Genomic DNA, 12896 nt, shown 5'->3' with positions numbered 1-12896 from the left:
GCTCTGGGAATGTCCCAAACCGTATTCTCTACCTGAAGCCATCGGTTCCCAGCTCTCACTCAGCCCTCTTACCCTGCCTCAGTTCTCTCAATCAGCCACACTCCTGCCTCTTCCTGCTGCTGTTTATATTAAATCACTTGTTTCCCCTCAGGGAAGGTGCTCCTCTTGTAATCAGAGCTGGCTCAGCCCCAGGCCAGCCACCCTGTTACATAACTGTATAATTAAAGTATTACACATTATACTATATAGCATATTGTTATATTTCTAAAATGTTTATCATCATCCACACATCGGTAAGACCCAAAACTCGGCTAGAACTAAGTAGAAAAAAGATCTCCCAATCAGGTATTATTTTCCTTTGATAGAGCTTTCTTCAGTGAATCCAGATCCTGCATTTCAGCACTCACTTCATAGACCTTGATTCAGCAGTCCATCCTTACTCAAGGTGCTTAATCAAATACCTACTTAACTTGCTTAAGTCTCATTGACTTTAGTGGGACTTCAGGGCATGCCTAAAGATAAGCATGTGCTTAAAATACTTTAATGAACTGGGAACCATAGTACCTGTTTATGCTCCATGCTAATGGAAAATAACTCCTGGAACTCAAACTGATTCCTAACAACATGGGTCTGTGTATTTTATGTATAAACAACACACAGAGTACATTTTCACACATCATACTGGAAATACAAAATGTGTATAATGTAGTAAGTATAGTAGTAATATAAAAATAAAATGGGAGAAACATTTATCTATATTGAATTTCTCTTCTGTTTACTAGCAGTGGTTTCAGTAGTAACGCTAACTAGAAGAGCACATTTTGATTTCACATTGACATCAGTGGTATCGGATACTTAGGCACTCAATGCTGACTGAATCTCATTACCACAGCACATGGATCAATTGATCAAAAAGCTTTTATCATTACAATCTGAGTAGAGATTTTTTATTTGGTAATATACTGTAATAGAACCCTTTATTTTTGATTTATATTATTTAAGTGCCTATCCCAGGCTCTACAGATAAAAATCTATAAAAAAAACAAACCACCCAGCAATGTATTCCAAAAATGCATGTTAAAAAAAAATCAGCTAGCCTGTAGTTCAGCATTGCCTTCTCAGAGATACCCCCTACCCAATCTGTCATTAACTCAGCCCTCCCCAGAGGCATGAACAAATGGGCCTGCTTTAGTGCATGCCCTGAAAGTCAACAGCTTTGGGATATATTAGACCAAAGTGGGAGAAAGTTAATTCCCAAATCAATGACATGCCAGCAGACCCATCTCTTTTTAAACTGGAGTGGGAACAAGGGGAATCTAGTTCTACCACCTCCACTGACCATGATTGCAGTTGTACTGCACAAGGAGACAGGCTGCAACTCAAGTACGCAGGTCTGAAATCAGTCTGGTCTTGTTAAGTCAAAACCAAGACCTCAAAACTCTGCCTGGAAACCAATAAGCAACCAGTGCAGATCCTGACGAACTGGTGTCATGTGATCCCAAAAAGATACTTGGCTCAGCAAACAAATTGCCACATTCGGCACCAGTTTCAGTTTCCAAAATGACTTAAGATACAGCCCCATGAAGATCATGTCATAGCTGTTTAATCTGGAAGTGACAAAGGCATGGATCATGGTAGCAAAAATCTGTATCCAAGAAGAAAACTAGCAAACTTCTGATCCAGTGCAGATGAAAAAAAGCCATCCTGATCACAGATACTATATGATGATCGAAAAGCAACCAGCAATCTACCAACCACCCCAAATTGCCAATTTAAGTAACAAATATCTCACACACACACACAGTCAAAATGGCTGATTGAATATTTAGTAAATTCACTTGCTATCATTATCTCAATCTTGCTTGGCCCGATTTGGTAAAATAACTAGCTAGCTCTCATCCATGTCTCAGTTTTAAACAGACACTAGATAAGGTCTGTTCAATGTATCCTCTGTATCACATGAGATGGAGACAGAGCTGCGTGTCATCAGCATACAGAAGGCAACATTAACCCATTACCTCTTCACCAGAAATGGGCAAATTGTTTGAGCAAATTTCCCTCTCCCCCAAAAAAATGCAGATTCAGGTCAACTGAAACATTTCATGAAATTTGTGCCAAATTCACAAAGTTGTTTTGATTGACTTTTTTTTTCCCTAATCAGAAAAAGCTGAGAGTTTGTTTTAACATTGAAATATTTTATTGTGACTAATTTTCTATTCAAAATTACTTTGCTTTGAAGCTTACTTCACGTCTATGAAAAAAATAAAAAGTAAAAGTCCTCAAATTAAATTAAGTGTTTTGTTCAACCAGAATTAAATTCTTTTTGGTTTGCTGAAAAATGAAACGAAAAAAAAGAAAAAAAGTGTTTCAGCTCGACCAAAAACAATTTTAAAAAAGTTTTGGTACAGCTAGTGAACCAAAAAAATCAGTTTATTTGCACAGCTGTATGCTTACTAACCCTTTTAGCAGTCTTGTACATATTCTGAATGAAGAGATGAACCGGGTAGCACCCCACATGAGAGAGCCTCCAGGTTAGAGGAACAGCTGCCTAATACTACCCTATGGGACCTCACAGAGAGAAAAGAACAAAGCCATCTGAAAGCAACCCCATCCACACACACCAGTGGAGAGTCAACACCTAATGACCAATGGGACCAAAGACAGCTGATAAATCTAGTATCACTATGGACAACTGTTCTTCATCCATTGCCAGGAGGGGATCAGCCAAAACCACAAAAAGCATGTTTTTCATACCAACCCCAGACTGACAAGGATTCGAGTCGCTGAGACATCCAGGTATTGGGAGTTCTTGCCACAACCTTCTTAATCATTTTAACCCAAACGGAACCTCCCTGTCCACAACTGTTGTCTCCTTTGCTCTCTGCAGACAGCTGCTTCCTCCCCTCCCCAACAATCCCTGAGACAATAGGCAATTTTGGAAGGAAAACAAACTTCAGCCTGTAAACTAAGGGTGAAATCCTAACTCCCATTGGCTTCATTCTGTTTTGTTATGTGACGGTAGAGTAGACCACATTGCAACCCTCTCCGTGACTCATCCAATATCTCTGTAGCGCTACCATAGGAATCTATAGAACTGCTAGTTACAAAAAACTAATCCATCCCACTATCTGAGCTATTGTTCTATTCCAAGTCCTGCATGTGACTCTGACTCGATGACACCCATGATCAGAGATCGTAAACCATTTCCTACCCTGTTTCTAACAAGAGAGATAGGAGCCCTATTCTGTAATTAAGTGGACATTTAAAATATTACCATGTCACAGGGTGCTTCACTCACCTCTGGTCTGGTGCCTCCTCCTGGTCACTGTAGGGATTACCTCTCAAGGCTGACATCTCTGTCTGCAGTTTGCACACCGTCATTCTGACTCTGGTCTGCAGCTCCTCTCACTCCAGGACTCAGTGTCCTCTTTGTGCCTTAGTCCTCCAGGATTCAGTCCATCAACAGTCCCAGGCAGTCCTCCCATTCACTGCCCAAGTCATGGGTGGAGGGTGAAGCTTCCTTTTGCCACGCGTCTTCCAGCCAAGGCCCCACCTCTGCTCTCAGTACCCCCCATAGCCCTGGGCCAAGCTGTGGGGAGAATTCTCTGCCCTGGCTGGCGCTCCGAGCCCCTCCCTTGTTCTGCCCCTTCTGCCTGCAGCCCTGCATATGACTTCACCCCCTTCTTCGCCTTTCCCCATGGCCCCACCCTGTTCCACCCACAGCCCTGCCCCCATTCTGCCCTCACCTCCCTCAGCCCTGCCCCCACTCTGCTTCTTCCCACATACCCCATGCCCCGGCCCTATTCCACTGTGGCCTCGAGACCAGAAAAGGGCTGTGTCCCTGTGGCAGCTCCAGGACCACATCAGGGAGCAAGAGCTCCTCTAGCCCCGGGGCTGTGGTAGGGGGAGATTTTTCCAGGGGGGCCCAAATCCACCACTGCACCCCCAGTGGCATGAGATTTGGGGAGGCTTAGCCTCCCCTCACCTCCATTACACGCCACCCATGACCCTGTTGCCATTCCCTCAGTGGCTCATAGGGTAACCTAGGCCCACCCTCTATGCTGAGGTGAAGTCTAAGGACCCTCAACTTAGTAGTTCTGGGCTTCCTCTCTTTACCCTCACTGCTCCTTCCCACCACTCTGGTTCCCCTTCTCTCCCTGGGAGTACCAGCTCCAAAAACCCCTCCTCCCTTTTCCCAAGGAGTGACTGGACCCTTTCCAAGGAGCCCTCAAACACTCCTCTCTCTCCCCAGAGAGTGACTGCCCTTTCTCAGCAGCCCCCAGTCTGTAGCCCCCTACTTGGCTTTATAGGCTCTGCCTGTTCCTGCACAGTTGAGCCTGTTCCTAATCAATCTCCTGCTCCCTGACTCCTGCTCCAGGTGCAGCCTCTGGAGTTAATTGGCCTACTCCATTCAGTCCTGTGTGGGGTGGACACCCCATCACATACTACTTGTATTCTGCTTACACAGCTTTTAAGCTGATACATCACATGGCTTTCTGTAACAGTAGATGTGGGCTACAGCTTAAGACAAAAGCTAGCTGATTTACATTTTTAAAAGGAAAAAGTTGACTTCTAAAATTCATTCTAGTTTAAATCATGAAAGCTAAAGAGTATTTAACTCTAAAGGGCCTGGTCCAATTCTGTTAAAGCTGAAATAAAGGATTCTACAAGATTTCAGTGGCAGTTGGATTGTTCAGGGCCTTAGTCATTAAACAGTGCTTTATTCCAAACTTGTTAATTTTATTCCAGTACACCACAGCAAAAGGATAACAAGTAAAGGGCAATCACTACACAGATACATATATAGAATACAGAAAGCTTGTGAAATACAGATTATATGGTGGATCCTGTTATCATACCATTTTGCCATCACCCTGGGTATTCCCCAACTTCATGGATTCATAATCCAACCAGAGCCTCTATTTTCCCAGCTAACTTCTAATTCTAACTTAATTACCCGGAGACAGTGGTGATCGCATGACAAGTTTGGGCCACTTGTCCAAAGATCCAATTTACAACACAGCTTTCAAACATTTTGCAGGGAATTTGTATCACATCTGCTTTTTATTAGCTAGCCATGCAATGTTTATTATTTCACATGTTAACTATCATACAATACTTGTGTGAAAAGTTCAGATAAACAATAACCTATTTATCAAGTCTGAAACAGCCAAACCAGTTCACCAAAAAAGTGACACATTTTGCAGTTTTTGTGCATGTGCATGTGAAGCTTGATTCCTTAACTAAGTAGTTTGGGACATACAGGATCCTGTTGTGACCCATTTATTCCTAAACTGCCTATTATGTTATGTCTAAATTGGTTGTATGTTACACATACACAGTAGTTCAGAAACTGTAAGACTCTATAGGATTTATTATTGCCAGCATGTGGATAAGGTATTGCCAAGAAAGGCATTGTTACCAGGCTTAGGAAGGAGATTGAATTTGAGAGTCTCGATGATGGGAAGACAGTGCTATCAGTGACAAAGAAAACCTCCAGAGGCAAATTCTCTAGTGGTGTGAATCCACTAAAGTCAATGAGGTCATGCCAGCACAGAATACCCTATTCACCATACCCATGATAAAATACATATAGGCAAAGAGTGTGAGGGGAACTAGGAAAAGTGCAAAACATATCATGAACTATAATTTAAGAGGGATGTTGTCACACCGCAAGCAATGTGAAATATAGATCCTAGGATCGATTCTGAGATCTAACCATTTTGCAATTTCTCTGGGGTATTACCTAACTGCATTGATTATAATCCAATTGTAGCGTCTATTTTCCCAGCTCACCTCCAATTTTAATTCATTTACCCAGAAAGTCAAGCAATGTTCTGGAAGGAAACAGCGACTAACTTGGTGGTGCAAGAAAATTACAAATATTTTTGGGTAAAGGTTGCAATTTTGTGTGCCCAGCCATTTTGCCTTTTGTGAAACTTTCATATATGTCTGGTTTCACACAGAAATTAAAACTGCATTTTTACATTATGCTGGGGAAATTTGTCTGAAGTCTGAACAAAATTTTGAAATCTGAGTTCAGAAAATGCCTGAGTTTTCTAAATATAATAGAAGATGGGATTGTGCTCTAATGGGCCAAAAAGTGCAAAGTGAAAATTAACAGTGCTGTCTGCCTGTTTTAAGTGACATGTTATTAGCACCACCATTCCAAACAGAGCTGAACCTCCTCTGATCCTCCACTTGCTTCTGTGGAGATTTCCCAAATGGCAGGTGCAAAGGTAGTTTTTTGAAGCAACGATTTCAAAATGCAGCCACTATCACACCAAGGTGCAGGGAACAACAAATGGCTCAAACTCCAGCCCAATCACTGACTCTATAGCAAACCAGAAACTTTACAGTTTAGACAAATTATGTGCCTGCAATCAATCCCTTCTCCTTGTGTGTGGTTAATAAAGTTGCATATCCCAGACTATGGCATGGTAGCCACACATCACGTTTCCACCTTCAGTGAATTCATAGAGTGTGGAAGGGAGGGACCCTCTGCACAGAACAGCTCATATGATCAGGGCCACAGTTAGTAACAACGTCCCTGAAGCTATTTTCAGGGGGTTCATTTAATTACTTCACTGGCAAAATGAAAAATTGGTTTAGGCTCACGTCCATCCCAACATGTGATATTAAACAAACTTTGCCATGCTCATGATTAGCTGGCAACAGCATTGACATGACAAATTAATTCTCACCTTGTCAAAAGAGCATGAACAGAAGTTATTTTTACCTCCTTTTGTCTACCAAGTTTATTCAGTTCCTTAACTATAATTCCATTCCTGAAACTGCAAAGGGCTGGCTGGAAACCATCAAGCTCCCACAGAAGAATGTATATAAAAAACATACATTGAATTCTGCTAGTAGTCAATAGAAAAGCTTATCTAAAGTAAAGACCAACTTCAGCTTCCTCCTAGTCAGCATCTCTCCCAAACCTTTACATTAAACCTAAAACTCAGTCAATAATGTTGTAATGCGTTTCCCCTCTTTGCAGTTTCTCCCCACTATATGAAGTACCCAGCAATACAGCTGTGTTTTGTGGCTTTTATGCATACCCATCCTCTCCTCGGGCAACTGCTTGTTCCAGTGCGATGATGACACAAACACTGGGAACAGTCAAAAAGGAGAAAGAGCAAAGAACATTTAATATAAAACAATAGAGACCTGAATTTCAAATGGTGTTTAAAATACCAACTGAAATGACTATGTTATTGTCACAGAGTCACTGGGAGATGCTCTGGAAAAGGACAGCTTTAAAAGGCTCCAAAGGGAGTGCAGCGAAATCCTACTTGGTGTCCTGTAGTTTGAGGAAAGGGACAGACCATCCAGGGTTTCCACTAGAAACTATTCCTCCCTCAATTTCTTAGATCTACTCTTAAACACTGGGCAGATCTTACATTTAGAGGGGATGTGAGACTCCCAAAGTCCGAAGCGCACTACACCAGATGAAGAAGGGAAAAGCCCCAGGTAAAGATGGAATAACGTCAGAAATGATTTCTGCAGGAGGCTCTCACTTTAAGATTCAGTCGATGTCTCGAAGAAGGAAAAATACCATCAAGCTGGAAGGAGTCAAATACCATCTTGCTGTGCAAGAAGGGGGATTGAGAAAATCTTAAGAACTATCGCTCTATATGCCTGCTCTCTCATATCTATAGACTCTTTACAAAGGTGATAACGAACCAACCCTCAGAGAGTCTGGATGAACAACAGCCGAGAGAGCAGGCAGGGTTTCGGAGAAATTTCAGCACGATTGATCCTATATTTATTCTTAGCCTGCTCCTAGAAAGAGTGAGGGAATACAAACTCCCGCTATGCATTGCTTTTGTTGACTATGAAAAGGCCTTCGATAGCGTTGAGTTCAATGCAATATTAAAGGAACTCGCAGAGCAGGGCATTAACACGCAGTACATTAGTTTGTTGAAGGAAGTAAATACTGGATGTACAACAGACATTACTCTCCTCGAAACTTCCCTCCGCATCCCAATCAAGAAAGGCATAAAGTGATACGATTTTACCGAAACTATTTACCGCCTGTCTTGAAAAGGTTATGAACAAGATCATTTGGAGGAGTGGTGTTAATATAAATGGAGAACGATTATCTCATCTCAGATTCATGGACGACATCATACTGATTGCCGAAAGCACCAACCAACTGCAGAGCATGCTACGAAGACTCGACAAAAAAGCAGTCAGGGTGGTCTGAAAATGAACCGTTGCAAAATGAAATACATGCGATCAGACATCTAACGAAAAGCCCGAATAACGGGTAACAGGAGAAGAAATTGAAGAAGTGGAACGGTACATATATTTGGGCCAAGAAGTTAATATGTGCCCAGACATTAACGGAGAACTCTCACGAAGGATTCGGGCAGGATGGTGTGTGTTTAATTCCATCAAGGACATCCTCAAAGGAAAAAATCGACAAGACCACACGTACAAATATCTTCAAGTCAACAGTTCTGCCAGCCAGGCTGTATGGCAGTGAAACATGGGCACTGACGAAGAGAGAAGAACAGCAGCTGTCAGTAGCTGAAAGGGTAATGGAACAAGCTATGGTGGGAATTTCCCTTCTGGATCATATCCCAAATGAAATGATTAGAGAACGCAGCGGTGTGAAAGACGTTGTGGAAAGCAGATATAATAAGATATGATGAGCGGGCCACATAGCATGGTTCACGGACAATAGGTGGACCACAATCATTACTGTGTGGTACCTGCGAGAACAGAAAAGACCACCGGGTCGGCCTCCAAGAAGATGGGAAGATGACATTGTAAAACGTTTCAGACGAACGTGGAGAAGAAAGGCAAGAATGTGAGAAGAATGGCAGACGTGTTGTGATCGGCGCAGTCTTAATGACAGCTGAAGACCGATCAATCCAGGTGAGACTCCCTGAAGCAGCGGAAGCAGATTGCATGTCCATCACTGCAGGGAAAGACCTATGGCATGTCTGGCAGGGATTGAAGCCTAGTGTCTTGGGCATAACCTGTGCTCAAGACCAGGGATCAAAAGCCTCAATCAGACAAAAGGAAGGTCGGGGAGGGGATGGGGGAGAACCTATTCAAAAGCACAAATTATGCTAAACAAAAATAAAGAAAAATACTGAGCAAATAAAGACATTGTGGTGGTGAGGCTAGCTAGTGATAGGGTGACCAGACAGCAAGTGTGAAAAATCAGGACATGGGGTGGGGGGTAATAGGCGCCTATATAAGACAAAGTCCCAAATATCGGGACTGTCCCTATAAAATTGGGACATTTGGTCACTCTAGCCAATGAACACTGCGACACACTGTTGCAAGTCATAGGCAGCTGAGTAGGAACTGGAGTGGCAGCGGGTCCGCCCATCTCTATATGCCCTACTACCGGAGCATGACTGTGTCTAGGGTGCAGATGTGGACCTATAGACATTGCTGCCAAAAATCTCCCATCAAGACTGCCTGGGCACACTCATATCCTGACATGGAGCACCCACAGGGACACTACTCGAAGAAGAGCTTTCTACATAGCAATTCCAATACACTCCCCTCTTGCACTCTCCATTTAGCGACACCTTTGGTCTCTGATCCCAGCCTTCACTATGGGGAGGGCTGATGCCTTCCATTCTTTTAAGGGCATGTTACTACACATGTGACTCACTAAGCACCCACAACGACAGTATATACTATTGCAGATATTGTATATGCTGTGCTGGGTGGTATGCTTCCTCCTGTGCTTGCTTAGGAACAATATCTGCATCTACTTAATTGCTCTAATTCAGTAAGATATCACAAATCCTAGGGACAGTTCTATCTGAAGTGAAAGGAGGAATTTTATATCAAGATGCAGGGGAAAGAGTCCTTGATTTTAATTTCATAATTAATCTGCAGAACAATTTGCCACAAGACATCACCGACAGCAAGAATTTGGTAGGATTCAAAAAGAGGATTAGACATGTAAACAGACCAAAGTACCAACAATAACATTAGATACGGTATTATTTTTAATAACGCACTTCTGGGCATAAACCAGACTGGAAGGAATTGGGAGGAATCTTCCCCGAGAGGTTGCTTATTTTATAATTGCACACTGCAAAATTTCTTGCACCTTCCACTGATGCATCTAGTAACAGCCACTGTCAGAGCCAGGCTATTAGAATGGACAGACCACTGGTCTGATCCAACATGGCAATATTTCAGTCCGAGTGGGAAGAAATTTTTCTGGATAGTATCTTTATAGATCAGCCATGATATGAACCTTTTATCCTGACTTCTATTTCCCTTTGTACATACTTCCTACTTAGCCAATTCATTTCTTCCCCATTCAAATCCTCATTTTTCAATTTTAAAATTTCAGCACAGCTTCTCCATGAATTATTGTATTCCAGAAACAGCAGATCGATGTGAGAAAGATCAGCAAGTTCAATAAAAAGCTGCAGAAAATTTCTTCAGGTCATTAACTGCAAGTTTTTAACCATAAATGTATGCTAACTTTGGTGCATAGAAAATGACTTTTATAAGCTTCTAAATGCTGCTTGCTTGACTGTTTTGATTACTCTGTAAAAGATATACTGCCTGGCCCTAGTGAAAAAAAAAACCTTTAAGTGCTTCTGTTCAAAGCTGGGCAATGAATAATACCTTCAATGCAAGAGCTATTTTTCTTGAAGACAATGGGTAGAAATTCTAGATGTGATAACACAGGGCTAAGTCCTTTCTAGTGCTAATAAAGCTGCCAACATATAACCAGTGGTAAATATGGTATCTGCTGCCCTGTTTGCCCCCTTTTTATTTTAGTGAATTTAAATGCTTGTGAAAAGCACTTGAGAATAAAGTCATGTCGCCACAAAGAGATATTGGTCCAACAGTGAAGGCTTCTCCAAAACAGCCCTGCCAACATGCTTCAACCCTAGCCTATAGGGGGAGGACAAGAGAGATGGAGGTAGCTCAGTCTCCATGCCCATTCAAGTCTTGGTCTCTCTGCTGAGATCATTAGCCCCTCCCTCCTGTTGGTTATGAGTGTAAGTGTAGTGGTGGCTTTTGTGATGGGGACATCAGCTGAGTACAAATTGAACAGAGACTTTCAACTCATTTCATACTTCACAGCCAGGTAGTGATTTTTGGTCTCAACTGACCTGGTCTGGTTTAGAACCTGTAACCCAGAGAGGAAAGTCTTCATACCCTACTGGTTTCCACAGCCATCACTCTTTTCCTCCCTTCTCCACCATCATCCATTATCCCAAGGTAATTTATATCTACACTGACATTACTAGCAGTGTTTTAGTATGTTCTAAGAAATACAAATGCTACCACATTTAAGGTGAAACACTCAAGGCACTTTTTCCACACTCATGCTCCCTATACATTTTTCTTTTTAAATTCTAAAATAATTCCATGTTTATACATTCTTTTATAAAGTTCTGGAAGTAATTTTCTTGACTTTTGTTATAAACTCAAACTGTATCAGAGTCTTGTGCTGAACACCACTTCTATTACCATTATGTTAAGAAATAGCTGTCTGATGAGTGAAGAATTATAGAACTTTTTTTAAGCTTTTCAAAAATGGTGAATTTTGGGAGCATTTTTGTTTCCTCTGTAAATAATTAAGAGAGTTGGATGGTAACTATGTAATACGTAATATGTAATTTTAAAAAAAGTAAGATCACTTAAGATGTGATAGCAACAGAGGTTAGAAAAAAAGAATTAATGTATTTGCTCCAAGCTGAAGTAATGTTGTTTCAATTGTATATTGACTATCAATTTCAGTTCAGTTCATTGCACTCGAGTCACGGTTGACAAATAACTGCCCTGATGTAGTATCTTGTGAGAAAGCGAGGGTGGGGGGGAAATGTGATCAAAGCCTCCTGAAAAATGTCCAGATGGTGAAGAATGAGACAAGACACTGGAAAATACAAGTGGTTATAAACTTCAGTGTCAGGATAATAGGCTGTTAATGCATTTATTTTCCCATGGCATAAGATGTATACCTTATATGGAAACCTAAGCTTGAATTGTGTATTTTAAACTTTTTGTAATGATATCGATAGCAAAATTATACAACCCCCTAGAAGGCCAGCCAAGAAAGAATAGAACATACATTGTACAGATCCACACGTATAAATCTGAAACCTGTTCAAGGTTGCTGATGAGCATCAGCCAATATTCTGGAGGACAAGATTCCGATACACAATACAGAACATACAGTAGAGAAAGCCAAAAAAGACTCTTAAAAGAGAAACTACTAAAAGGAATATTTCTGTGAGAAAGTATCAAGCGTACCTTATACAGTCAAAGAGGGAAAAAACTCAAAGAACAAAGGGAAGCAGCAGTGTAGTCAGAAAGTCTATTGGTAACAGAAGAGTTGGAAATATTTGACTTTGGGTGTTTGAGTATCAGAGATTTACCACAGCAAGCAACATGGAAATGCTCTTCTATTCATATCATGTTTGATTGTTCAGGATCAAGAGAGAAGGATTCAAGATCTCTTCTGGACACCACTAGCTATCTAAGCATGTATAATACTGAACATTATGGAATGATCTCTGCTGTTTTCCTAATTGCACTAGGGTACAAAATTTTGAAGATGAACTGAATGCAAAGTACATTTTTCTTGCAACTAAACACCGCATAACAGGGTCTCCTTCTACCTGCAAACATTTTGCCATCGATTTCTTTAGTTGAATAAGAATCCTCAGATGCATAGCTGAAGTTGCATATCTTAGTTCGAAACATGCCCCACCTCCAGTGTAGCCCAGGCCTCAGATGAGATTAAAACAGGTCCTCTGACCACTTGAGGTCATTAAAGATCTCATAGTGTTTTCCCACATAATTATTTAATATTCAAAGGATTTTGGCTTAATTCCAACTGTGGATAATTACATTCTGCCCTACAAAAATGCCCCCAAGATGAAAAAAGCCAC

At 41.4% G+C, this 12896-nt stretch overlaps 1 protein-coding gene across 1 annotated transcript in view; it reads right to left on the bottom strand.

Moving 5' to 3' along the window:
- ITGA9 (integrin subunit alpha 9) overlaps window positions 1-3380 on the bottom strand; it is a 298314-nt gene extending 294934 nt beyond the window's left edge. Inside the window, exon 1 of the mRNA XM_039526656.1 lies at window positions 3299-3380. Within this exon, the coding sequence (XP_039382590.1) occupies window positions 3299-3354 (56 nt within the window). The 5' untranslated portion in view covers window positions 3355-3380. The remainder of the gene's footprint in view (window positions 1-3298) is intronic.
- Window positions 3381-12896: the final 9516 nt, after the last annotated feature.

Source organism: Mauremys reevesii, linkage group 2, assembly GCF_016161935.1.
Source record: "Mauremys reevesii isolate NIE-2019 linkage group 2, ASM1616193v1, whole genome shotgun sequence".
Taxonomy (NCBI): Eukaryota; Metazoa; Chordata; order Testudines; family Geoemydidae; genus Mauremys; species Mauremys reevesii.
The sequence above is the reverse complement of the archived record's forward strand: the minus strand, read 5'-3'. Positions and strand labels throughout refer to the sequence as shown.